This window comes from Priapulus caudatus, unplaced genomic scaffold (assembly GCF_000485595.1).
Source record: "Priapulus caudatus unplaced genomic scaffold, Priapulus_caudatus-5.0.1 Scaffold283, whole genome shotgun sequence".
Classification (NCBI taxonomy): domain Eukaryota; kingdom Metazoa; phylum Priapulida; class Priapulimorpha; order Priapulimorphida; family Priapulidae; genus Priapulus; species Priapulus caudatus.
The window spans coordinates 106,415-134,064 of NW_014577344.1; the positions used below are offsets into that span (position 1 = coordinate 106,415).

At 41.7% G+C, this 27,650-nt stretch overlaps 2 protein-coding genes across 2 annotated transcripts in view; one reads left to right on the forward strand and one right to left on the reverse strand.

Moving 5' to 3' along the window:
* Window positions 1-3,777: 3,777 nt before the first annotated feature.
* LOC106808516 (serine/threonine-protein kinase OSR1-like) lies at window positions 3,778-23,208 on the forward strand. Its single transcript, XM_014811269.1, has 13 exons — window positions 3,778-3,881; window positions 11,397-11,509; window positions 11,838-11,946; window positions 12,531-12,728; window positions 13,504-13,613; window positions 14,295-14,396; window positions 14,928-15,061; window positions 15,247-15,358; window positions 15,857-15,946; window positions 16,277-16,407; window positions 16,949-17,070; window positions 21,618-21,679; window positions 21,844-23,208. Exons 1-13 carry the CDS (start codon window positions 3,809-3,811, stop codon window positions 21,937-21,939), a joined length of 1,452 nt encoding a protein of 483 aa, XP_014666755.1. The 5' UTR covers window positions 3,778-3,808; the 3' UTR covers window positions 21,940-23,208.
* A 1,911-nt stretch (window positions 23,209-25,119) lies between these two features.
* LOC106808511 (cleavage and polyadenylation specificity factor 73-like) overlaps window positions 25,120-27,650 on the reverse strand; it is an 11,501-nt gene continuing 8,970 nt past the window's right edge. Inside the window, exons 13-14 of the mRNA XM_014811265.1 lie at window positions 26,838-27,064; window positions 25,120-25,877 (exon numbers count right to left, since the gene is read on the reverse strand). Of these exons, the coding sequence (XP_014666751.1) occupies window positions 25,785-25,877; window positions 26,838-27,064 (320 nt within the window). The 3' untranslated portion in view covers window positions 25,120-25,784. The remainder of the gene's footprint in view (window positions 25,878-26,837; window positions 27,065-27,650) is intronic.

Genomic DNA, 27,650 nt, shown 5'->3' on the forward strand with positions numbered 1-27,650 from the left:
TCGCCCTAATATAACGCGCTAGAATAAGATTTCTATATATCTATGGAAAAAGTTTATGAATATCAGTAATCAGTAATTGATTAGTGATTTAATTTTGATTAAGGACTTAAGTAGGCTTCGTGAAACCGCCGCCTGTACCATAGCCCCGTAGCCAAGCTTTTATTGGTGGATTTCGTTTTTTAATTTTGCATGAAGTGAAGGTGCCTAGCGAGGGAGCGTAGCGACCAAGCCGGGGGGAGCTAGGTGTGTATATTAGTTGATCAAAATACTAATATGATCAATAATATGACTAGGAAAACCCCCTTCCCACACAGGGGATCGAGATTTTGCAATTTTTACACTAAAATGGCAGCAATCTGGTGCATAATACCCGAGGTGAAATTCTTGCAAATTTTCAAAAATGAAAAAACAAGAAAAAAAACACCTATATTCAGTAAAAATGTCTTCGACTATGGGAAAGTCAGTAATATTTGCATAAAATATGATATATAGGAATAAAGAATGTAAACGACATTGCTAAGAGTAAGAGGAGCAAGTACATGCATGAAACACTTTAGAGAAATAACTGCATGCCATCTTCACAGTGTCACTTTGTTTGTTGTTAACTTGTTGGGGGGGGGGAAGCCAATGAAAAAAAAATGTTTGTAGGGCTAACGAGGGTACGAAGCCAGATCAGACAGAGCGAATTTATTGGTGGGATACCTTCATACCATGATAAAAAGCATGCTTAATTTTCGTTTGGAGATTCAGAAGCCCCCCCCCGAAAAAAAATCCTCTTCCTGAGCAGTCTGAAGTGACAAATGCACACCATCTAGCATGTTTTTTTGTTGTTTTTTTTTGTGCTCGGGGAAGGGGGGTGGGTCGTGCGAATCCCCCGAACACCCCTCCCCCCCCCCGGCTACGGGCCTGTCTATATACAACATTAGTTATAGCCCGTAACCCGTAGCCCGTAGCCAGGGGGGGTTCGGAAGCTCGCACGAATCCCCCCCCCAGAGCCCCCCGAGCAAAAAAAAAAATTCCCATTTAGTGTAATAATTGCAAAATCTCTATCGTGGCCGGGAGGCGGAACCCCCTCCCCCCTCCCACGCCCTCCCCCCTTGGTCGCTATATGCTCCCTCGCTTGGTCGCTTCGCGCCCTCACAAAATGCCAACATTGAAATACGACCCCCCCTCCCAATATAAAGCTGGCTACGGGCCTGTATAGACTATACTATAGATATATAGATTATATATATTATCAAGAGCTAATAAACATCGTGTTATTAGCTCTTGATATCATATAAGATCTCTATATAGTAGTTAGTAGCTAGGGGCCGGATTCATCAACGTTGCGTAAAGTGTATTGCGTACACAGAGTTTCTACGAAGGAAGTATGCAAAGCTCGTAGGTGCGATTCATCAACGCAGCGTAGCACCTGCGTACGCAAATGTTGATGAATTCCAGTGTAAATCCACTACGCCATCGTACTGCGCTGGTTGTTGAGGGCCGCTGCCTAGCAATAACCAATCACACAGTGTGACACATAACCATGAGAACCAAACTGACGCCTTCTCTGTATTTTAAACCATATAGCTCCTAGCCATGGGCGTTAAATCCGGGGGATGGGGGGATGCATCCCCCCGCTCTTGAAGGAGGGGATGGCCTGTACAAATATCGCCCCTGAGATTCAAAAAAAAATCCTTCTTCCGTGCCCACACTTGAAAGTTCAGCTAATTATGATAATTTGGAACATGGGCAGGACCTAAATCATTTCATTACTGCAGGGCGTGGTACAGGGGGGAGGGTCCAGGGTCCGGACCCCCCCCCCCCTTCGCGTGATCATCCCCCACTCCTCGTACGGATTTTACGCCCTGGCTCAGCTCTGTCTACAGAGAGTGCGGAACGTGATAGTGCCTCATTTTCGTTTGTAGGATTGCGTTCAACACTCGATGAAAGCAGGCGCACCTAGCGTGTACGTGCGTGCGTGTGTAACGTACACGTGCGTGCGTGCGTATGTGACGTACATCGTGCGTGGTGCGCGCGTGCATGTGCCACGTGTGACTGCGTGTGCACGTTACACGTGCGCTGCGTGGCGTGCGTGCAATGCTGTTGCACGTGGTCTGTAGTGCACGTACAGCGTGGTTGTGTGTCACGTACACTCGTGCGTGCGTGCGTGCGTGTGCACGTACACGTCGCAGGGCTGCGTGCGTGTGTACGATACACCGTCTAGCGTGGTGCCATGCATGTGACGTGTGCGAGCGTGCGTGTGGCACGTACAATGGTGCGTGTGCACGTACACGTCACTGCTGTGTGATGTGACACGCTAAACTACGAATCCGCTTAATTATAACGAAACAACTGCAAGCTAGTGACAAAAGAAGTCGTCAAAGGCGCCGCCGCCTCTCTTGTGTAGTAATGTAATTATATTATTTATTTTTGAGTTGAGTAGTAATTTATATAGATGTTTTCTCAATAAGAATAATGCATGCTGCGGATATGATGGAAAGCACCTGCGGAAAATTGCCAAAAAATTTTCGAGGGTTTTAGCGGCACTCGATCAGTTGTGTGTAAAGTTACGCCAAGGCTTTAGCGTAAATTTTAAAGCTTTGATGAATCCACTAAAACGGTCCTCGCTTGCGTACGGGAAATTGGTAGCGACAATTTATCTGTAAGTAGCTGTGTTGATGACTCAGCAAACTAGAGCAACGTTCGATTGCGCTTACAGCCAGTATAACGTAAAAATAATTTGCGCTACGCAGCTTGATGAATCTATCATTCTATCTATCTATCTAAAAATCTATTTATCTATATATATATATATATATTATTATATCTATATACTATCTATCTTGATTGCTGTACTATCTCTCATTCTCTAAAAAATGAGATCCCTTTTACTTTTGCTGAGCAGGGTCTTATGTCTCCGCCAGGTACTGCCGGAACGTACCACTGGGTACGGTCCGGTATATTCCGAAACGTACCGCTGTACTATCTAATAGTAAGTATGCACGGACCGTACTCGCCTACTCCATTAACGAGTCTAAGGGAGTCGCATACGCCTATCCCTAAACGCCTAACCTACTCACCCTAACCCTAACCATATCTGATATCAGATACTTCATAGTTACCATGCAGTATTGCAGGGCGTGTACAGGATTTGTCACCGGGTGGGGGGGTTCTACACCGTAACCCAAACTTTGCGAGCACGCGAGAGGGGGTCTGGTCAAATTTTGCAATTAGAACCCTAGATGACGTTTCTCGCGAGCAGGGGGGGTCCGGACCCCCTGGACCCCACCCCCTGTACACGGCCCCTGCATATGCCAGCGTACCGTTCGTATTACAGACCGTACCAGGGTACGTTTCCGGCGTACTCTGACATGGGGACATAGGACCCTATGAGCTTTACGCTGCGTTGGTCGTTTTTTACTTTTGGTTTTTCGTTATATTTAAAGTTTAACATTTCATCTATGTCTTCATTTGTATCGGTGTACATTTGATGTCTACAAATTTGATGGCTATACACATGTTCACGTGCACACAACGCCGCGTTGGCTGCTGAGGTTGGCAGCTGCATGTCTGTATATTACTGCGGCCATTGAGCACACCACTTCTTAAGTAGAAAAACACTCATTTCTTTTATAGTTACGCAAGAACACATTTTTGCTTGCTACTGCCAGTAAAGTGGCTGAAAAACAAAACATATTACGTAACTCGGGATATCAGCGATGAACTTGCTTGTCCGAGTACCTTAATTTAGTAGCATCAGGTGGAGCCACCTTACAGGCTTACACCACTGACACCACTAATACCAGCACTATTAGAAGCGAAAATGTCAGAAGGCGGAGGAAAGGATCTGCATTGGCCAAATAATGGCGATGCATATGAACTTAAGGAAGTGATAGGTATGTAGGCCTAAACATTGTACTGTCTATGAACATTTTGTTTATTTCGTGGGTAATAGTTCTTACTAGGTGATGGACAACTAATAGTAATAACTATCTGGATGCACGTCAGTCGTCAACCACGTACAACACACAGGCACTTTGAGCGTTTCAATAAAATATAATGCTAAATAAAATTAAATACGAAATCTATTTACTACCAAAGTCTTAATGTTTCTCTACTCTCTTTCTCTTATTATTGCCGACAATTTCACATGTAAATGCCGTCCAAATGGTCATCTGCAACACACAAGTACACCGCACGCTAGCCACAAGTTTCCTTCTCGCTTAACACTACGTTGGCGAGAGGTCTACGAGGTCTACGACGTGTAACAGTCGGAAAGCCTGGTCAGTTTAACCGCACGCTTAGTGCTGCACACTGACACATAAATTATCATAGCAGGTAGGAAAGCGTGGCTGCCAAAAAGTTCGCTCGACGCTCGCTTGAATTTCATTACGATACAACACAAATATTCAACCATTCTACTCCAGGTTCTCCTACGTTGCGCAAACGGGGCGCCGCGCCCCGTTTGAGGAAAACTCCCCTGTTTCAATCGTCCCGCCCGTTTAAATGACCTCCGCCCCGATTAAATTCACCACAATAAAAGTTTGCCCGCGGAATCGATCGTCAAGAATTCCCATTCGGCCAGGACAACCAGCGCGTATTATTTTACTCGTGCCACGCATGCACTGCACGACAATACACAAGTAAAGAACAGCTAACCTGTCCACACACAACACTAACTGTACACCGACTCGGCTATCTTATATATACAAGAACCCAAATACCGTCTATGGTGTGGTGGCAATTTACGCATTAATTAGTGGTACGGTAAAAAAAACACACCTCCCGACCCGCTAGTTTTTTTCCCCTCCCTCCCCCCCTCCCCTCCCCTCCCCCTGTTTGAATTATCATCCTGGGGAGAACCCTGTACTCCATCTTTGTTTCTATTTTGAAGAACAGTTTACTTGTTATAAAAACATACTGTCTGTGTTCGTAACCGAGCTGTGTCGCGCGAAATCACACAAAGCCTGACGAAATTTTCGCGTCGCTCTCGTCGTTGCGCAGTTTATGTAAATGGCGCAAGTACAGGGCATATATACGGCGCACTGCATTTTGGGAAACTACCACGCTGCTTTCCAACTCCCGTGTGAGCCTTGTCAAAGCCGCCAGTGGAGTCGTTGCAAAAACGCTGCACGCGTTGCGGTCACGAAAAGCGCGCGTGGGTGTTTTCCTGATTCGCGACAGCCATTTCATACAACGCGGCAACGGACGCGAACGCGATGAATTTGCGTCAGGCTTTGTGTGATTTCGCGTGACACGCTCGGTTACGAACACAGACAGTATGTTTTTATAACAAGTGAACACTATTCTTTCAAATAGAAACAAAGATGGAGTAGAATGGTTGATATATTGGTGTTGTTTTCCGTAAAAATCAAGCGAGCGTATAGCGAATTTTGGGCAGCACGCTTTCCTACCTGCTTAATATTTATGTGTCAGTGCTTGCAGCAGCTAGCGTGCGGTCGTACTTGTGTGTTGCAGTATGAGAATTTGACTGACATTTACAGGTGATATTATTAGACGAAATAGAGTAGAGAAACATTTAAGACTTTTGTATGTAAATATACATTCTCGTGTTTTATTAATTGCTTTTTAACTTTTTTATTGTTATTGAGACGTTCTAAGTGCCTGGTAGAACACTCAACAGTCAACACCCACGCTCGGTGTATGATGATGAGGCTTACTAGCCGCAACACAACACACACATCACATGTGACTACGTGGCGAGACGAGACAGTCGTAGAGCCTAGTCGCGCCAGGGCATACGTTGTTGTAGGGTATAATTATATGGTGTGTTATGGGTTATTACTACTAGTACTACCACTAGTAAGGTTATGATCATGGAGTAATGATTTTTGCCGGGGTCGCAAAGCAAAATTTAATGTCAATGACTCGCCCATCCATAATCCAAAACAAACCACTGATTTTACTATTTTGTACACATTCCAATTTGTAATTTTACACTGAGTGGCTTCTAAATTAATGCACCAGTCAATTGAAATCCCGGCCCCCCAACCCCTGCGACAGGGCGGGCAATTAACGCTGCCACAGCCGGGATTTAACGCATATTTAACGACATAGTAGCCCAGGGTGGCCGGGAAATGAACAAGACGTTTTATCAGCGCGGCCATTTAGCCGTGATTTAACAATGAACAGCTCGCACCGGATGTATGGGACTCGGCGTTACAACGTCTGCAGTAGTTTACCGATTAATTGATACGTGTATTTGAAAAAGGTTTCACAGGACAGAAATTCACATAAATAAATACTTGGGCTTTACAAACCAGAATTTAGTTTTGTTTGGAATTTGAGAAATGATCCTCGGTTATAAGCGCTTTTAACAGACTACCTGCCTCTTATGGGCAGGAAATTGCTGTTTTTAATACTAAGGAAGTGTCAAATTCCCTGCCTTTTCCTAAGGGGTCGGGGGTCGGGGTTTCAATTGACTGGTGCATAATTTGTGTTAATTGATTTTAATATGAATTTACAGTTGCTAAATGGGAAATTCCAAGAAAAACGTTCACTCAAGTAAAAACATTAATTGCCTAGTTTCATGTAGATTGCTTTTAAATGAAGTCTATAAAGTCCTACTGACTTTCATCATAACACTGATGCTGAGGCTCACTGAAAACACAATTAAAACAAAAATATTTTTAGGTATATTTCTTTGACATGCCAGTGATGCCACTATTTTCTAGGCCACAATTCTAGGCATATTTTCTAGGCCACAATTAAAAAAAATCTTTGTTTAGCCCTCACCCAACCCAGGCTGAAAAGAGTATTGGGTAGGTAGACGTAGGCTTTTTAGCTCATGTATATTGACGAAAGTCAGATGCAGCTTGTGTAGAATCACAAAATGAGCGTCCGTCGCCGATCTGTGGTCCGTGTTTGTCCGTAGGGAATGACGAAGCCGTGTGTTCATTAACGTTGGGGAGAGACAAAGATCGTACTCCAGAAGAGACGCAGAATCGACATAGGGAACGGTACACAGATGGATTCCGCAGACGTGCTGGGGGGGGGGAAGGGGCGTCGTATGAAAGGACCTCGAGGATGACAGATTTTTAGGGGTCGAAGGCGCGGCCTTAAGAGAGTAGCAAAGAAGTGGAGTGTCAAGTGGAGGGGGGGGAATGAATAGATTCCTAGCGTTAACTTAGGGGAGATAGGTAGGAAGAGAGAGGAAAGTGGGTACGGAGAATTGTGAGGAGCACAACAGTCTCACATGGCGTGACCGTGACGACTCAGTGTAGAGAATGGAAAGATTCACATGTGTAGTGTGATGGGGTAGAAAAGCGCAATCACCAGCCGAATTGGAGGTCACAGGTCAAGGCAGTGGGGAAAGGATCAGATATCGGACACTTTTGCTGAGGACAATGGTCTAATGACGAGTGGAAAAATGTGTTTGTGGTTCAGCCTGACTACAATTTTTATCAGCTTTATTGAAAGGACCATGAATGTGCTGTGTCAGTGCACGTAGCGAAGGAGTAAAGTGTCTGATACTTTTGACCTACAGAGGAGGCATATCACGGATTTGTTGACTGTGAACAAGCGATGGTTTTTTTAAGTGCGCTTTTGTATGTTGGAAGAAGAGCCTCGTCCAGAGCAGAGAGCGAAGTCGACGCGCGAGAGACTAAAAGAAGGGGAGGAGAGAGAGCGAGACCACCACGTACCCAGACGATCCCGAAAGAGATGACGAGAACGGGATACCACCACTCCCCACCCTCATTTCCACCCCACCACTGCGCTCGCGCTTGACGGGAAATTCATGAGATGACATGATTGTTAAAGAATTACTATAATTAGGTGAAGGTAAAAGATCTGGAGAGGTGAGTTAAAAGTGAGTACAAGCTGTAATCTTGTATTACTGTTAATACCGGGCTATAGAAAGTCTATCATAGATTTGTAGATCTGGATGAGATTAAGTAGGAGATATCCTAGAATATTTATAGCTGACCTGAGCGCGAACGCGAGAGAAGGGAGTGAACGGATGAGAGAGGAGTAGTAGAAGAGAGAAGAAGCTGAGAGAGAGGACGGAGGGAGAGATAGAGAGACGAGAGAGATAAGACGTTAGAAGTAAAAAGAATCCGTCGTGAGGGGGAGCCCAAGAAAAGCATATATACAGAATGAGGAAGAGAGATGAAGGAAGGAGAGCAGAGGAAGGGAATGGGGGACTGGGAGAGGAGAGGGGAGTATGAGGAAAGCAAGTAAGTTGTTCTGATGTGTACTTAGGCGAGAGGGGTAGAGAAGGAGACAGCAGACAGAGATAAATAAATTGGTAAATGAATAGACGGCATTGATGGCTGTATGACAGGGGGAAGAGAGAGAGAAATAGGTGCAAGAGTTATGATAGCTTGGGAGCTAGCGATAAGCGTTTCGTTTCCTGCGCAAAAGGGAAATGGTTCCGGTATTGGCGATTATCACTGACTGAGAGAAATTATAGGTGCGATTTGGGCGGTGTGCATACGATTTATAGGTAAAATCACTGGCACTACTGTCGGCTGTCACAGTTATATGTTTAGCTTATAAAACCGAAAGCAAGGATGTTGATGACTTGCGACCAGCCCAGTTTCCTGCCCGTATTGATTGTCGGCTACTTACTGTATTTAAAGATAGTTGACCTGTTTAACTGTTTATGGTTTTAATTAGCTTACAGAGCTAATTAGGTTGGATTGACCCAGGCATGGGAAGTCTCAAATGATAAGTGTAATAACAACGAATGTATTAAACTACAAATAGTTACTAAGTCTTTCCTCTATTTTAATGGTCGGCGTATATATTAGCGAATATTACCGTTAATTGCTCGGTTCAATATGCTCATCTGAGAATACAAGTACACTAGCAACAACGCTGATTCTGCACAAACATACAATGAATAACAAGGGCTTCCCAAGTTGAGCGTCCACGTTGTGCGGATCCCTATGTGCGAAACACACTGTGGTTTTTGTAGCACGATCATGTACAACCGGCACGGTGACGGCACGCGCCACCACAGTAGGCGCACGGCGCGCGCATTGATGCGGTTGCCAGTGAGTTTATCAGACAAGCACAGAGCATATCTCCATTGAGTCTTTGTCCTACAGTACACGTCAGTTGAGCGCTGTCGCTCTGCGGCACTTGTTGATATGAATTGATGAAGTGTAATCATTCCATTTTTATAGCTGCACAACAATGTGTTTAGTGACTGTTAGAACAGAGAAAGAGTAAAAGAGCATGGCTGTCAAAAAGTGCACTGTTGTCAAAAGCTAGAACAACTAACATCTTAAGTCGTTCAGTCAGTTTATCAGAAGAATACCCGGCTACAGTACACGTCAGTTGAGCGCTGTCCCTCTGCGGCACTTGTTTTGCAAATTCAGCATGGTGTCTACATGCTCGGGTGTGTTTGTGTGGAGATACCTTTTATGTTGAATGTTTGTTTTGCTTGGTACATATATAATGTATTGCCTACAGATTTATATAATGTACAGTGATACAATTTGAAAAAAAAAAAGAATGGGAAAGGTAAATAAAAAATGTTGAGTCGGCCTTTTTTGGCGGGTCGGTCGGGTGAGGGCAAACAAACAATATTTTTATTATGGCCCTATTTTATGAATATAAATTAGCCAATGATCATGTTATAGCATAGTACCATATCTAAGGTTAGTAAGTACTTCATAAGGTAATAAATTCACTTGAATTGCATGTCATATGAATCAGACTCAGGACTGTTTTCTTACTATATACATGATGACGGCATAATTCCGTCAGAAGAAAGTATGATAGCTTGGAACAAAGTGGACAAACTTTCATCTCCGTTACGCACCATTTTTTAATGAAAGAAAAAGATGGTTGCCTAAATACATTTACAGTTGTGTTCATGGTCTAGAGGGTTATTTAAAGATTTGAAGTAGACAAAAACTGGCAACATTGTCATATAGCCATGAAGCTCACAGAGTTTTCATGATGTGTACAGTACAGTGAAAACCCTTGTCCGTTTTCTGTCATGTCCGTTACGGTAACTAAATGTCCAATCTCTGAGGAACTGTTCAGTAAAATATCACATAATTTGTCATGTACATCTCTGGCTGTCAAATGTTACTAATTCACAAAGTAAAACAAGATTTCTTACTTTAAATTTGATCTTTACTGAACATTTAATGTTAAGAAAACTGTCTGACTGTTATGTCCGTTACGCTGGAATTGTCCAAATTTACAATGCAGAAGTGCTACCGGGTTGTTGCATTCATAGATGCATTGTAGCTCTTCTAATGAATATACCACTTGAAATGCTACTGCAAGGATTCATGCCTCCACTCTAGTTGCATTCTCAAAGCTTAGCTCTACCAGTACCAGTGTAGCCTTTTGCTCCTGCTACAGAACTAAATACTACAATATATGACTAGAATCTCAGAAGAATGCAAAACACCACCATATACCATACACAATGACTCTGTGCTTGCTATTTTGAAGACTGCCAATACATGAATATATAGTCCCAAAATAAAGTAATTTGAGCAGCTACTATATTCAAAGTGTCAAATTCAATGAAGCTGCTCACTCTTAAGAGAAAGCTGCCATAACAAATCACACAGCTTGTTACAACATGCCATGCAACATATTCTCTGCTGTTGCTGTATCGACTACTAATCATGACATATCTACCAAGTTAAAATCACCAAAAAAGTGTAACAAACAGTTTGTTAGCTATTAAAAAAATTAATCAACTTCTCACTGTTAGACCATCTGGGTGAAAGCCAACCGTATTCGCGATGATGAGAAAAATTTAATCATCTTCTCACTGTTAGACATCTCTTTCGGCCAGCTTTGCAGTTTGTCTCAACACGAAGTATTATTTATGGTTACTACATGATAAGTCATTAGCATTAAGCCTGTTACACTCTAGTCCAAAAACGTGTTTTATTAATTATTTCTAATACAGTTTCCTGCAAGCTACCTATAACAAAAAGCTCATGAATAAAAACATGATAGTATAGACTATTAGTAGTAATTTACAATCAATAATCTTGCTTTGGACACTCAAGACTCTCTATGTACGATTAACTCCCTACCCTACTGTTGTTAGCTATCATCAGCTGGTAGTTCAGCTGGTAGGTAACCTGCAGATATTTGCTTGCAGTTGGTTGGCACTAGTGTCATCTGTGGGGAAAAAATTTAACATGGTGATCATAAAAAGTGTCCAATCATATTGTATATATATATGATCTTTGCTATCACAATGCTATTGCAATTGTAAACTTGTAGCCAATAGTCAGCCCTTAGTAGTAGTAGGCCTATACAGTCTGAAAGGGTTTGTAACAACAACCTACTTGATAGCCTGATAGGGTGTTTCTTCTCTGCAAACTGTTCCTCAGGTAGAAAAAATTACCAATGCAATCTTTATGTTGTGCTTTAGTGTGAGTATGATTTAATTATTTTACCAGGTTATGGAGCCACAGCTATTGTGCAGGCAGCTGTGTGCAAGCCATTCAATAAGAGAGTGGCTATCAAGCGTATAAACTTGGAGAAGTGCAACACGAGCATGGATGAACTACTGGTAGGTAAATTAAATGTGCTTGCATGTGCAGCAATCGGCATCATACAAAATATATGACTATAAAACATTCTGCTGTATAGAACTCAGTTATAGGGTTGTGTAGGACTGACCATATCTAAAGAGTTGCTTGCTTTCTCTTACAAACCGATGTGTAACTGAGTAGGCATCATATATGTAACTGTACCCATCTTCTAATTGAACCCCAACTCTGTGAGACCTAGTATGTGAGGTGTAATGCCACAGCTTTATGTAAAACCCAATTAAGTTTCCCCACATGTTCGTGACAAGGTACACATGTAAATATTTTCTTGGCTTGTTCTTGTTGCAGCGTGAGATTCAGGCAATGAGTCTGTGCAAGCATGACAACGTAGTGAAATACTACACATCATTTGTTGTCAAGGAAGAACTATGGCTTGTGATTGAGATTCTCAGTGGAGGTGTGAGACCGTGTGACAAGTTTGCCGATATTACCATGTTCAGCCAGCTAGACATGATCGGTGGCATTTTGTTGAAAATGTGAAATTCTGATTAACTTTAAGATAGGCATATCATTAAATTCTATATCTGAGGGATAACTCTGTTAAATGATTGTTTGGTGGTGATGTAATTTTGCATAAACTGGTTTGGCCTGTGATGTTAATGTTATACTATTGTATTTGTGCTTCATTAATGCCAATAAGCACTGGCTCTTGACCAAGATGGTCATGCCTGCTTCATATTGGTATTAAAAAGTTATACTCCTCTAAGAAGCAAAAAATTTGTTTCTTTTTTACCACCGGAATACAATGCCAGCATTAGCTAGGATGCATGATTTTGATAATTATTTTCAATAGATTTTTTGGCAACACCTATAAGTAGACCCCTTTTTCAAGGCTAGACTACTTCATCTCCGACCATCTCACCTTCCTGTCTGCGTTTCTGCTAGTGTCTCTTACCCCGAATGTAATCGCAAATTCCCAGAAACTCAGAAGCTTTGTGTCGTGCGCATCCTCATCTCTCGCTACGTCTGTTTCGCAATCAGGTTCGCTGCTCGACATCATCAAGCACAAGGTGAAGCAGGGCAACACGCGGCCAGGCGTCCTCGACGAGCCGACGATCGCCACCGTGCTCAAGGAGGTGCTCAAGGGCCTCGAGTACTTCCACAGCAACGGACAGATACATCGCGACGTCAAGGCCGGCAACATACTGCTGGGCGCCGACGGCACGGTGCAGATTGCCGGTGAGAGTGGATGAAGTCGCCGGTGTGCTCGCGACGCTTCTCCTCGTTGTTGTAGAGATTGCCTCGCCTCGCTCCGTCTCCTTTTCCGTCGTCGCCCGCCGTGAGTGGATGTCGTCCGTCACGGTCCGTGGTTGTATATCTCCTGCTGCCTCGTGGAGTTTGTTTGTTGTGATCCACAGTTACCCATCTGTCTTTTAATGTTTGTGGTCAGGAGTGATTGACCTCACTGAGGATGGGAAGATTTGACTAAGCAGGCAGTCTGACTCTGTGGAACATATATTCACAGTAAGACTACTATTTAGTGGAGTTACATAGCACATATGAAGCCAAGTATAACTGTGTTGATCGTTTGCCGTAATATGTGAGAGATAGTAGAAAACTACTACATGTATTGCAAACTCAAAAAGATGATTGTGAGTTAATTGATTGTTTCTACAAACTGAGCTGAGGGTAATTAAATGATCTAAGTCAGTGAAATGTCAAAGGCATAGATCCATATAAGATCGGTTGGTGATGCATTATATATAAATCATTGATTCGTGAGTCACGTGCACGATTCCACTACAGGGGAACATTAACGTGCCTGGCTTATGGTCGAAGGCAGCTAGTTACAAATGCCTGCTCTGATGTTACATTTAAAGCACTTGTTAAGCAAATCTTATTGGCTTGCACTAAACCAATTTCAATTTCATGTCGCAACTAACTTGAGCATGTGTTATGTTATGAGCGATCTCTGTTGTGCAAGTTCGTTCAACTTGATGGTCATCATTTGCAGATTTTGGTGTCAGCTCGTGGCTAGCTACTGGTGGGGACCGGACACGCCAGAGCAGTCGACACACCTTTGTTGGAACCCCTTGTTGGATGGCTCCTGAAGTGATGGAACAGGTGCATAGTATGTGTGTTTAAGTGTTGGTGCGTGGGTGTAGATGTGCGTGCTGTGTGGGGATTTGGGTCATTACCTCCGCCCAACGGAGTTGGAGGAGGTTATGTGATCGGTCTCGTAAGTTTGTGCGTTAGTGTGTTCGCGCGATCGATATTAGCGCATCGAGTCAGCGAGCCAGCCAGCGAGCGAGCGAGCGGCAAGCCAGCTCGTAACACATACATGTTACATTCTGGCGGAGGTATGCACTCTCCGTGAGTGCCCTCTGTCTAGTTGTGTGTGTGTAATGCACATGTCTGTGTTTGGCTGCTTGCAGATGCATGCAGGTTGTGGTGAGTGTTTATTCCTGTAGCTGTAGTGTGCTGTTTGTACGCATGTGTTTGCAGGTGCTTTTATGTGTGCACAAAGTTTGATGGTATTTATATATGTGTCCAGATGTGCTGCATGCGCCAATTGTATGTGTGGTTGCATGTGCATGTGTACGTGCATGCGTGCACATATATCTTGTGAGTCTGCGTAGTAATTATTCACTGGTTTTTTCTGTTTGTGTAATATTTTGCAATGTCCTGAAGCAATCGATTGCATGCAAATTACTTTTCTATATAATCAGCTGATATATAATTAATATGAACAATGGTATGTAAATAAATTTTATTTTATCATGTTTTTAATGTGCACCTTTGTAGGTCAGTGGGTATGACTTCAAGGCAGACATTTGGAGTTTTGGCATCACTGCAATTGAATTGGCAACAGGGACAGCTCCTTATCACAAGTACCCTCCAATGAAGGTAACTCAAAACCATTTTCCTACCTGACTATTACAGTGAGGGTTTCAAACAATTCCGTACCGTTCTTATATTTGTTCAACCATTACAATACTTAAGGGTGTTGCTTGCATAACAGCAAGTGTATACATCAAGGCTTACATGTTTAAGAACACTCGTACACCATTACTTTTATTGAAATATGCAATGATTGCACTTTTGTCTGATGGTACCAATAACAAGACAATTGTCTCGACACTGAAAAATGTGGCTGTATTATTTGCATTTTATATACCATAACAGCACAAACTCATGGTAATTTTATACTGGAGTAATCCATAATAGATGACATCTAATTTGTCCGTTTTTATTTTTCATTTTATTTGAGAGGTAACGATTTTTGCTCGAAAGCTCATTTAAATTACATATCGTTGATTTCTATGGTAAGATTAACTTTAGCAGGTCAGCAGGGTACTTGCATGTCTTCCTGTTTTAGTTACTTTGGTGTGAAATCATCAACACGCATACACCTTATATTCATTCCTGATGTCGCAGGTATTGATGCTTACGCTTCAAAATGACCCTCCAACTTTGGACACCGGTGTAGAAGACAAGGACCAGTACAAAAATTATGGAAAGTCCTTTAGAAAGATGATTGCTGATTGTCTACAAAAAGACCCAGAGAAAAGGTGAACATTCTTTTTGTATATGTGTGTATTTTGTATTTCTAATTATAAATGTACAAGTAGATAATGTATATTAACACTAATCTAGCTAGTGTCTGTTTTCAATAGTCTTAGTGCCAAAGTTACCATTATGTTAAGTTAATGTATATAAATCTTGCATTGTACAAGTTCTTCCCTTTCATTTGTAGGCCAACAGCAACTAAACTGCTAAAGCATGATTTTTTCAAGAAAGCAAGAGACAAGAAATACTTGTTGCAAACACTGATTGTTGGAGGCCCTGGTCTCCAAATCAGGACAAAGGTAAGTGTGGAATCATCATGATTTCGTGAACAAATAGAGACTCACCATGTTTCCCCAGTAGGCAGCAACTCTTCACCGACACCATCTATAATATTACTATAATTTTTCCAGTAATTACCACACATGCCTCAGGTTGACATTCGTATTCTCCGGCAGTGTTGATGTACTGCGATTTGTTCATGGCATAGTGAGATTTTATTTACATCCTGTCTATGGCAGTCACTCTACACACCACTACTGATACATCTTGTGCACATCATAAATGTTCTGTTTTATAAACGTCTATGTGTGCTTAATATTATTTGGATAAAGTGTTTTTTATCCTTTAAATTTTGCTACAGCCATTTCCGAGACTTCCACCTTTCATGCCACATGCTTTTTCTTATTGACTTTTATGGCTGTTAGTTTATATTTCTATATCACTCGTCACTTCGTTGCCATACTGGTTTTGGCAAGTACGGTATTAGTGCGAGCTGTATTTCCCATTTGTTGTTCCAGAAAGACCGCGAGCCCGGCTCCAGTGGCCGTCTACATAGAACAGCCTCTGGCGATTGGGTGTGGTCTAGTGATGAGGAGGATGAGGATCCAGTAAGTCGTCTTTGCCACTGGTCTCAGTTGCTTCCCAACACATAGCTGAATTTACATTAATTTACATTTTTTTGAATTTTGTTTTGCTTAGTGAGAGCTTAGAGACAGAGGCAGGTTGTGAGGTAGAGGATGAGGATGCTGATTAGGGTGGTGATGAGACAGACAGAAGTTGAGGAAGAGAGATGTTGTAGAGAGAGCGGGCAGACAGAAGTTGAGGTAGCTGATGACGTGTAGATATGGGACACAGAAGTTAAGGAAGAGAGGTTGTGAGATGAGGCAGAGGATAAGGCAAACGGATGAAGTAGTCATCAAGACAATGTTTTATTGTAGGACCGGCCACGTAAAACAAACATCATCGATTCCTCTGAACCTCCTGCTCCGTCCTCAGTCGGGAAGGCCAAAGACAATGTAACCGAGGCCAATGCTCAACAGGATCCTATTAACTTGATACTGAGGTTAAGGTGAGTGGGAGCATCAAGCCTGCCTGACATGTTCTGAAATGTCACTAGATTCTGTCATGAGAAAGTTGGAGTGCGGTCATATTAAATTAATGGAATTGTTAAACCAAGGTTTACCAAAGCAACAATAAGAAATTTTAGGATGAATTGTAACTGAATGTAATGTTTGACCAAGCAGGTAAACTTGTAAAGTTAAGGTGAAAGATAGCAATGAGCAAATTTGATTACCAAATTGTATTTAGCTGTAGATTTACTATTATATGTAAATAGTGGAATTTCCTCGGCATTTGAGTAATGAATGCACTAATTGGACGTGACTATGCTAATGCTGCATTTCTGCAAGATTACTTAGGGTTTCTGTTGATATTTTGTTTGTTTTATTAACTCATAGACACCGATTGAAATGGAACTGCAAATCTTTTCTTCATTGAAAAGTCTTTCACATCATATTTCTCTTGCTAGACTGTGAGTACTAGATGTGTAACATGGCAATGTACTGGCCCTGAGCTTTGGGGCTTGCAAGCTAATAACTGTTGCTCCGCAGGAATGACAAGCGTGAGCTGAATGATATCAGGTTTGAGTTCACGAAGAACAAAGATTCGGCCGATGGGCTATCTCAGGAACTAGTCGGTGCAGGTCTGGTAGATGGGCAGGACATGGTCATAGGTGAGCTGTGTACACCGTGCATTGCGTCGTCGCACAACTAACTGTTCTCTCAAACCGTTATGTGATAGTAATGTGTTTCTGTGTGTAATATGTATTACTCTGTATTACTCGCACGCATGCACGCACGCACAGGCACGCACCAGTCCCCCCCCCCCCCCCGAGTCCGAGTCCGCACCCCCTGAGTCTGAATCCGAGTCCGAGTCCGCGCCACCCGAGTCTGAGTCCGAGTCCACACCACCCGAGTCAGAGTCCGAGTCCGAGTCCGAGACCAGTTTTGATAAAAAAAAATCCTATCCTATAATTTCTACCTTAATCCCTACACTGAAACATAAAACCGTGAGTCTAAATTTTTTTATAAAATTTGAAATTTCTAGCAAAATTTCAAGGAGGCGACATTGTCAGGTAACAATAAAATAAGTAGACGAGATTATGGCGCGAAACTCTCAACACCCGAGATCACTCAACTGGCAAAAATCAATGTGAATAAACAGCTAGTTGCATAAATTTAGGTAGGAGTTTTAGTTTTAAATTCTTGGAAACTGCGTGTTTACAATATGTACAGTTATGTACTATGTAGTGGCCTCGAGCCGGCCTCAACCCGAGTCCTCGAGTCTGGAGGGCTCGAGTCTAAGTCCGAGTCCGAGTCATTGCACTCCGAGGCCAAGGCTGAGGCCAAGACCAAAGAAACCGGCCTCGAGACCTACAACACTGGCACGCACACACAGATGCACACATGCATGCACACACACAGGGCATGAAATTCAGTTTGTTGCACCAACCCAGAGGACTGGTAACAGCAGATTTTTAGCTCACATTGACATCGTCAAGCTGAGCTATTGCCATGGGTCATCGTCCGTCGTACGTCCGTCCGTCCGTCCGTCCGTCCGTCCTTCCGTCAACATTTGGCTACGGTCAATGATAACTCAGGAACCGTTTGACCCACATGTTTGAAATTGGGTATAGTTGTTACTGCTATGGGAGAGGTTTGAACACCCTATTTTTGAGCACGCCAGGTGACGTACTTTCGAGCCATGACAATGTTTTGGCAAAAATGGGAATTGCCATTAGTCAGTTCAGGTTAAACGGATTTTGCTCATTTTTGGTATGTGAATGAATAATGGCTAGGGGTTTTGATATTTAAAAAAAAATTATGCAAATTAGGTAGGTTTTAGCAATTATATAGCATATTATATAGACATGCAGATAACAGTCTGTGGTGTCACACTCGTCTGGTTCGTTTTACAAGATTTCATTGACAATATCTTTAATGCAAAATTGGTATTTCCTCTCCACCCTGCCGATAAAACGTCTATATTAGAGTAAAGTTTTACAAAACATGTCGGAACGCAGCATAATCTATTTATTTCGAACGCCATCGCTAAGAAACATCAAAGCGGGTATAGCGCCATCTACCGTCACAAATTGTGATTCATTTTGGTTTATAAATTATTATTGTGATATACAGATGGCAACCGTGTGCTACCGCCTAGAAAAACTCATACGAAGTAAACACTTCCATGCAACCAATTAACCTTTGACAAAAGTTGTGTTATGGGCAGGGAAACACCATTGTCACATGATATATAGCAGCTACGTGGAATAAGCGTATCCTCTCAATCTTACACGTTACACATCAGGAGCTCCGCTTTTAGGCAGTGCCTAAATCTGAATATTATAAAAACGTTAAAGGGCGATCATTTAGGTGTAACGCCATCACTTGCCCACATCTCAGACTTTCACATCTCAAACATTTATTTTCACATAAAAAATTACACATAATTATCAAGAGTATATAATGGGAGTTCTCCCCTTGCTCAATTAAAACTGACTTCTTCTCACTCACTTATTTGTGTCCTTTTTTGTGGTGAGCTACAGTGTCATTGACACTCATTACCAGTTCTCACCAAAATTTACTAGCCCTCACAAGTTTTCTTTGTCGTTTGAACCAGAAGGAACTTAAAATGAGAATTGGAATGATAATGAATAAAAATCCTTATATGCCCTTAATTAAATTCTTCCAAAATGAGTTTTACCTTTTTTATTTAAAGAATCACAATGATAGTAGTTATAAATAAAATCAAGAGTGTATAAAGAAGGAGAGCATACAATGGTGAAATGCTGAAACCATGTTGCAGTATCAGTCGAATTAATAAACTTTGTCCGTTTTATTTTGACGATTCTTTGCAGTATTATTGATCAGCTGTCCTACCTTGTTAACATAAAACAAACCGCATGTCCCTACGATGCCCCTACGCTGAGATAATGAGCGGTGAAGATCTGGTATTTTCGCCGAACACCGACTCGAGATACCTGCTGACTGCGACTGTCTCTCGCTTTGAGATAACTTCGGGAAACCTCGCGTGTTTCCGTCAATGATTGACAAATGGAATGAATGACGTCTGTTATTGATTGCAATAGTGATGACCCCCACCTGTGCCCGCCTCACGCTGGATGTAGTAAACTCTGTAGTACTGACGTAATGAGTCAGCGCTACCATGGTGCTACACAGCGGCGACCGGAAGCAACACACTGGCCACAAAGCGATAGAGGGTTGCAGCAAACAGGGATCTCGAGTCGGTTTTCGGCAAAAATACCAGATTTTCACCACTCATTATCTCAGCGTAGGGGCATCGTAGGGACAAGCGGTTTGTTTTATATTAGCAAGGTAGGACAGCTGATCAATGATACCGCAAAGAATCGTCAAAATCAAATGGGCAAAGTTTCTTAATTTGACTAATACCAAAATGGTTTCAGCATTTCATTGTTGTACGCTCTCCTTCTTTATACGCTCTTGATAAAATTCTGTTTATGAAACATAGATTTTAACCTTGACGTGATGCGGTCATGATGCCGAGGCGAGCCGAGGCTTGACACTTTGTGTCCTCCAATCACAGCCTACGCCGCACCTCCCATTGAAATTTTTATAGGTGGGGACCCATCACAGTACCAAATCGCCGATCTCAGGAACTAGGGCATTCTGCTAGGCTAGAACGGTTTCCTACGATAGAGTTTGGCACAAAAACGAAAATAACACGCCGTTTAGCGCACTGCGCTACGTACTTCTGTTGCATTTTCGCATCTCCGTAATTAGAATAAGCCCCACCTTCTTCGTTGATGGGCATGAATGGGGCGTCACCGACGTGACCAGTTCCTATACCGACTGTGTTTACTTTTCGTAAATAATGAAATGCCCGGCCGATGCTAGACTGGTACCCGTTCGCCACCTTCACTCCGGCAAGTATCCTTCGCTAAACTGACGCTGTTAGTGTAGCGTGTGGAACTGTCGACCGGGTACCAGTCTAGGTCGATGCCAAACTGCATGCAGTGCACCTTCGTACACTCAGGATACTCGTAGATTGAGCCCATGAGCGAGAGCGCCATCTGTCGTGGAGTTTGGGCCGATGCGATGCATTTTCTGCGTTTTCTGCGTGATTATTATTTTGCGCAGGCTCATTTTCGAAATCCTCCAACATTTTTACTTCTTCCATTAAGTCCATGTTTTACTGTTATTTAGGAAGGAAGGTAAAACTGTGCATTCGTATAATTTCACTCTTGCTTCTATAGTATGATTTCCATAATTTTGCTCTTCTGCCCATGATAATATTTCCCTCATCATGAACCTACATTTTTCAGTTCGGACTCTTATCATATCGTTATAACCTCCTATATCATTAATTAAATCCCCTAGGTATGAATATTTAGTGCATTTTTTGATTACTTGGTTGCCTATTAATATCTCCTTCTCTATCCTTTCTTTGTTGGTGAATTTTATAACCATTGTATTTGTTTTGTTCATATTAAATTCTAATCTTTTTGATTCAGCTAATCTGGAGCATGACTGAGTGATTTTTGTTACTGTTTTATAATCTCCAATTCCTAGAATATCGTCCATATATAATCATTGTCATCTTCTAAAACTACAGACCATCCGCTGACCGCTGTGGAGACGTGCGCCGGGCCTCGAATTTGGCGCACGTCTCCATTGCGGACAGCGCTTCATACTTGAACATCTCCGCTGTCGCGTGCGCATATCCCGCGGAACTGCGCGTCTCATCCGCGCGCAGCGCTTAGGATCAACAGCAAAGCTGTGCCACGCAATCTTGTATCATGTCTCTCTGGATTTAACCTTGTGTTATTCTGGACATAATTCAGAAGGTTCTACTCGGTTTCTTGAGATTATTCAATATCGTTACCAGAATGAGATTCTAAATCTCATTCCTGATCAACTGATACTGGATCATTATCCTCAGGGTGGTACTGGGTCCTTCGCAGCTTTCTTTAACGCTTCGAAAATCTTCTGCCTCTAGCAGTATCTTTCTGCTAGAGATCAAATGCAGCTTCTGCATTATATTCTAGTACCTCCAGTATGGATTCTTCTTCTTCCAGCCAGTGGGCTGGTGCTAATTTTGCTCCCTATATATACATATTGTTCAGTTCTATTGTTGTGGCATGACACATGTCACAGGTGTATTATGATTTTATACAATTTGTTGCTTATTAAATCCTTTAATACTTTGTTTAATCTCTGTATTCTGATTATTTTATAGTTGCAGCAAATCTCCAGACAATTCTAGATTCTGCATCTAAAAAGAGTCTCACGTTTTCATTGGTAAGTAAAATTGTGCTTGGAATCTTCAATGAGGTTCTAAAAATCTTACCGGCAGCAACTGATACTGGTGCTGAACCATGCTATTTCTTGTAAATTATTCCATTGTATTTCTTTCATGTATAATGGAATCATTCTGACTGAATGTAGCTCCTTTTACTTTTCAGAAGTCTGGATGTGGGCCCAACCAGGCACCTGATGCAAAAGCTCTGATTGGCTTTGCTCAGCTTAGTATAATTGATGATGCCCAAATTCCGTCTTAGCCATGTACGGTTAGAGGCAGCTTCACTTGGCTAAAGCGATCAATTAATATAACTCTTGTTATGTTTGTCCCCACCTGGAGAATAACAGTAGCTGCACGTGGCAACACTGTATAAACGATGCACACTGGTAACGTGTGCAAGCAAAGAAGTTAAATGTAGCGAGTAAAGCATCGCACTGGAAGTTCAACAACGCTATTTAAAGGAAAGCATGCCCTATGCAGTGCAGATGATTCAGCATTTACAAGCAAGGACATTGCTGGAGCTTCCAACACTAAAAACTATGCCTGTTAGGTTAGTTCTGCCTAACGAGGCGATGCATTCTAATAGCTTATTAGCCATTATCAGAGACTCACACAGGCAGGTATAGGAAATGATAACAAAACCGAGACAGATATCTTGAGAAAAACGACCAAGATTTGTTAAAGGAGAATAGTGCAGGTTATGTGAAGTGAAAATGAGTTCTAAAATATCTGAGTTGCTGGAGACCTTCTTTTACTTGTTTTAGAGGTATGGTCATGTTGGTTATGTGAACTGATCTTTTTTGTTACTTCCGACGATGAAGTAACCCAGGTGGTGTGTGTTTGTCTACAGGTGTCACAGTTTATCATGCCAACATGAGGGACACCCTTTCTAATTGTACCACGGTGTGTATTGTATCACTTAGATGAGAATTCTGGCTTTCTCAATGGTAAAGTCCATCATCATAGAAAAGCTGTGTCAAAGCAACATTGTGCTTTGATGACTTCCTTCTAAAGCTATCATTAACGAATTTCTTACACTGGTTGCAAAGTAATTGCTGATTAAATTCATTATGTCACAATCCACAAAACTTGTGGCTTTTCTATAACGCTGCTTTTTTAAAACCCAGTCCTGCTCGATGCGTGAAATTGCTTGCATTTTCTCACCCTGATTTCCTGGTTAACTGACTTGCATGATGCAATAATAACATATTTCTACATTAAACTTCCTTTTTAACTCTACTGTGCTGAATGAATAAATAGGTTTACGTAGGATCGTCTAAATAGGGTTGTGTGTAAAAGTATATTCAGTAATTCAGGTTCAAGTTTCTTGGAAGGCAAGCATCTTCAAAAGGGTCATATCTTATTGGCTAGTGTAGTTTTGTACACTTTTAGGTGGAAATGAAATGCAGGAGGGTTAAACCTGCATCATGTCACAAATCACATACTGTAGCCCTATACGCTGTATATTTTGGGGTGGTTAAATTTTCGCGAATTTCGCGACCACGTCCCCGACCGCGAAAATAACAACACGCGAATAATTCATACCGAATAATTGATAATTCACCGACCGCGAAATTAACCACTCGGGAAATTGTCCGTCACGTCTGAATTCGCGAAAATATATGTACGCGAAATATATGGCATATACAGTAGGTGCGGTGATGTTCGACTATCACAGAAGTTTGTGTACACAACATTCCACACACACAGGGCCAACGTAGGTACTTTTGACTCGTTGGCTTTTGTATAGCAGTTAGAGATATATCTTCTGGAACTTGGAATTTTTAAGTGCGTTTCTTTCATTCTTGATTTGGGGCATTTTACAAAGACGAGTGTGATAAACGTAATGAGGAATGGTCGTAGAATATTACGAAGTGTCTTCGACTGTCTTCAGAGGGTGCCGAGTGTTTATATTTTTAGATTTGAAATACAAATGTGAAAGGCTGAATGGAGCATGTCTTTGGGATTGGAATTATCCGTAAGGAGCTAATTTACTTTGCTTGTCACCTCAGCTGTAACAGACTAGTGTTCCATCCATGGCGACTGTAAATATGTATGTAGTAACAGGTATCTACGTTTGGAAAACTGACGGAAACAAATGGCACGATTTGAATTGCATCCCGGTATGCGTGTATTGCAATGGCACTTGTCTCTTACTCTTATTAGCTAGCTTGGTTTAGGATTGTAAAATCTTGGGTTATAAAGATATTATAATAGACACTGATCATTTTCTTTGTAGTACTACCCCACATCATGAATGAATAAAAACAAATTACATTAAATTATTGTGATAAAAGTTTCGTTGTAATAAATGTTTTTATTCTCTCCTGATTACATAAATATAGTACCATAATTGTAATCCCGTCCTTTGAATACACATGAATTGCGTGTCGGTTGGTAATCACATTCACAATGGGTATTGCAGGTTTAGTGATGATCTTATTGTTATTGTGATAGGCAGGTCATGGCATCAGCGCAAGTGTTGACCAGTGTTTGGTCATTCACGTAACGTAAAGTCATGTTATAACAGTTTCTGAAAAGGGTTGAGAAAACATGTATAGGAGCCGTGCTACCAATAGGCAGACACATGTATGCGTAATGTGATGTGTGATTTGAGCTTCGACAGCTTTAAAATTGCTTGAATTTGTGCGTGCATCCTGAATCGTATAAAGGCTACAAACACTGAAGCAAATAGTACATACTAGATGCAGTGTGCGCTCTAGTTCATATTATCAAATACGGGCATATACGCCTGCCCATTTGGATAATAATTGTGTCGCACACATACCTGGTATACATGCATGCAATGCACCATTTGCTACAGTGTCCGTGAAAAGACGGTTGTGAAAGAAAGGGTCAAGATACGAGGTATATTTAGGTTTAAGAGAAAGTAAATCGGGGTTCTCCCACAGGAAATTCAGAAGACGTCATTAACGGACGGATAGGAAAGCACCCCGGAAGGGAGTTGTACTAGAAGTAAATTATGTATTATTGTCATAAATGTCTCTAATGCACAGGTAAACACGATCAGTTTGGAGACGTTCACATCAAGCTGTAAAATCACCATGACTGTGTTGGGATTGTCAAAAATTTACACAGCTGAATTAAGACTATCAGCCAATTGAGATATCTCAGAGGATAAATGGGATGCCACAAATTAGCTTTAGCATTGAAGGCATTTCGGACACGTGTTAGAGGCATGGGGAGAACCCTGTTAATCATACTGGGTGGTTGAGACTTGCTTGTTTACTGCTAGACATCTTTTTATTTGTGGAAAAGTAAGGCATTTTAATGATATTAAAATATAAATCAATTTTCAATATTTGTATATATCGTGAAGTATATATAAAGATGCATTACAATTTTGGAGAAAATTCTGTCAAATACTATAATTTTTCTGTGGAATAATTTTATCAGCACATTCATGACAACATATAACTTGCTATTAAATTTGTTTCTTGTTTTATTTTCCATATTTTTTTACAAAATAGTTTATACATACATGATCACGTAAATTGGAGGACTGTTAACAATAGCTTGGTTTATCACAGTGCTTTTATTTAGCACGGATAGTCAAGATAAGTAGGCTACCTTCTCAGAAATAGTAGACTGGGAAAAACAGGGAATATATATGGAGCTTCCATTAATAGGCAACTAAGTAATGCTCAAGTAAGAGAGGTTCATTGAACATTAAAAGCAATTAGAACCCATGAGGTCATGAAGCACGGGAAATCTGTGACGTGTCACCGGTCACAATTGCTGGTCACGTGATTGCAAGCAATCCATAAGTTTGTTGGTCGATAAATGGAAGCAGCTTCGGTTGGCTTCAGCGCGTCTATGCTTTACACATGGCAAAACGCACTACTACTACTACTACTGGCACTTTAGTTACTTATTAATGAGGAGTTAGTGGACAGCGTTTCAATCCACAGAACTTTGCCCAGGTGATTAGATGGCCAACTATCATATCACACAAATCCACTGACGACATGAAAATAGTTTTCGACTGTGACTAACTGCATCTGTTTCTGGGGAGATGCTTAACAGTTAATTATAACTGCTCCGCGTGCGTTGGTGTGGTAGCGGGCTAGAGGGCAGCCACTGCTATACTGTAAGTGGTGTAACGGACTGGTGCAGCTTGGTGACAGCCGTCTGCACCATCTGCTGTAGTCCGTCGTCTTCTTTACACGTGACCTCCTGTAAAGTAAGTGACGATTAATGCCAACTCTACTCTCCCAAACGCTACCCACTAAATTGGCTTGGAAACTAGTGTTGTCAATCGGTTGTAATTTCCTAATCGATCATCGGATGGACCCCAGTAACCGATGATCGGTTACAATCGGTTACTCAGGGTGTTGAATGCCTGCGTGTGCGTAACGTCGTGTGCATGTACGTGTGTGCATGTATGTGCTTGTTTAGCCCTGTTTACTGTTTGTTTTGCACTGTTTACTACTGTGTGTATAATAAATGCATGTTAATAAAGGATAACTTGTATAGTAGCGATGATATTGAGGCACCCTCATCACTTTTCCAAGTTTTCTTGTTAAAGTTTTACATTTATTTCGATTTTTTTTTTTTCCGATGAAATCGATTATGGATTTTGATAACCAAGCGCTTGGTTCGAGCCACTGTTCAACCGATGATCGAGTATAATCGATGATCGTGACATCACTAAGCGCTTGGTTCGAGCCACTGTTCAACCGATGATCGAGTATAATCGATGATCGTGACATCACTATTGGAAACTATCACAGTATGGCTTTGAACAATATATGTAAAACCCACACTAATTGTTACTCAGTAATGCCTATTTTTAACCTTCAATTAATTCTGTACTTAATTATCTTGTAGCGCTCGCCTTATCGACTCATTTGTGTAAATTCCTCGATCCACATGTAATACAAGATAAACAGGGGTGTGCTATTAAAGATGGTAACATGAGGTCAAATTGGCAACTCAAGGAAATTTCCAAGGGATAATATATTTAACTATAGGCATCTATTAATAATGAATGATGAATAATGAATGAAGCACCAAACGTTCCTATGAAACTAGGTTCCGAAATGTATTCAAGGGAAGAATTGGGCTAATCTTTCAGGAATTACAGAGGTCTAGACAAGGCCACTATAAATAATTCAGCATGCTGGTTCCCCTCACCAATGTGTCGAGATCAATGGTGGCCGTCTTCCCATCTACAGTTATCTGTGTCCTGTCGGCCTTGTAGACTTTACTTAGGCACTCATTACCAAACATGTCTGCCAGCAGTTCGATGAGGCATTCCTTGAAGTGCATTCGGTCGACTTTCATAGGTGTCGACAGCATGTCTGCAAGCAAACAACATGGCAAGGTCATGAAAAGTAGCTCATTGGTTGCTTTCAAATTCACTGTGGCCAATACAATAGATATGTGTGCATAGAATTATGTCTAATAATTACTCAATAACAGTTATTATCCTCCTGTATTTGTTGGGGATATAGCTTTGAACTGTCCAATGTCACTCTCATGGATGATCGTTTTGCTAATAGACGACATGACATGATGACATGACATAGATGACATCTTGCATGGTTGACAAAAAGGCCCTAATAAATGTGTCCATCAATACATAACCAACCGCTTGTCTAGTTCACCTAGGAGACATTGACAATTATAACATTATCACGACATACAACATGTATGCGTGAGTGGCATGGGGATCAGCGGCCATTGTATGACGCTCTTAGAAATACAAATAAACGTCGGTTCATACCTTCACGCCAAATCTAACAAGAGCCGCAGAGCGTCTGGGCTCATCTGAGGTCTGTTGCTACGATTATAAACGTAAAATTTCAGTCGTGCGTAGTACCACATTTGTTAGGCGCAGATATGCAGACACGCAGTTGCGTACACATCATTGTTAGGACACGCGCACTAACGCAGATGGAGGGTAGGGAGAGGGTGGAGGAGGGTGAGGGAAGGGGCGGGGAGAGG

What these genes read in the sequence shown, in the direction of transcription:
- LOC106808516 (XM_014811269.1), top strand. Translation starts at nt 3,809, where the DNA reads ATGTCAGAAGGCGGAGGAAAGGATCTGCATTGGCCAAATAATGGCGAT. An exon ending in ACAAGTACCCTCCAATGAAG is followed by an intron (nt 14,397 to 14,927) that starts GTAACTCAAAAC and finishes CTGATGTCGCAG; the next exon opens with GTATTGATGCTTACGCTTCA. An exon ending in TGGGCAGGACATGGTCATAG is followed by an intron (nt 17,071 to 21,617) that starts GTGAGCTGTGTA and finishes ATTATTTTATAG; the next exon opens with TTGCAGCAAATCTCCAGACA.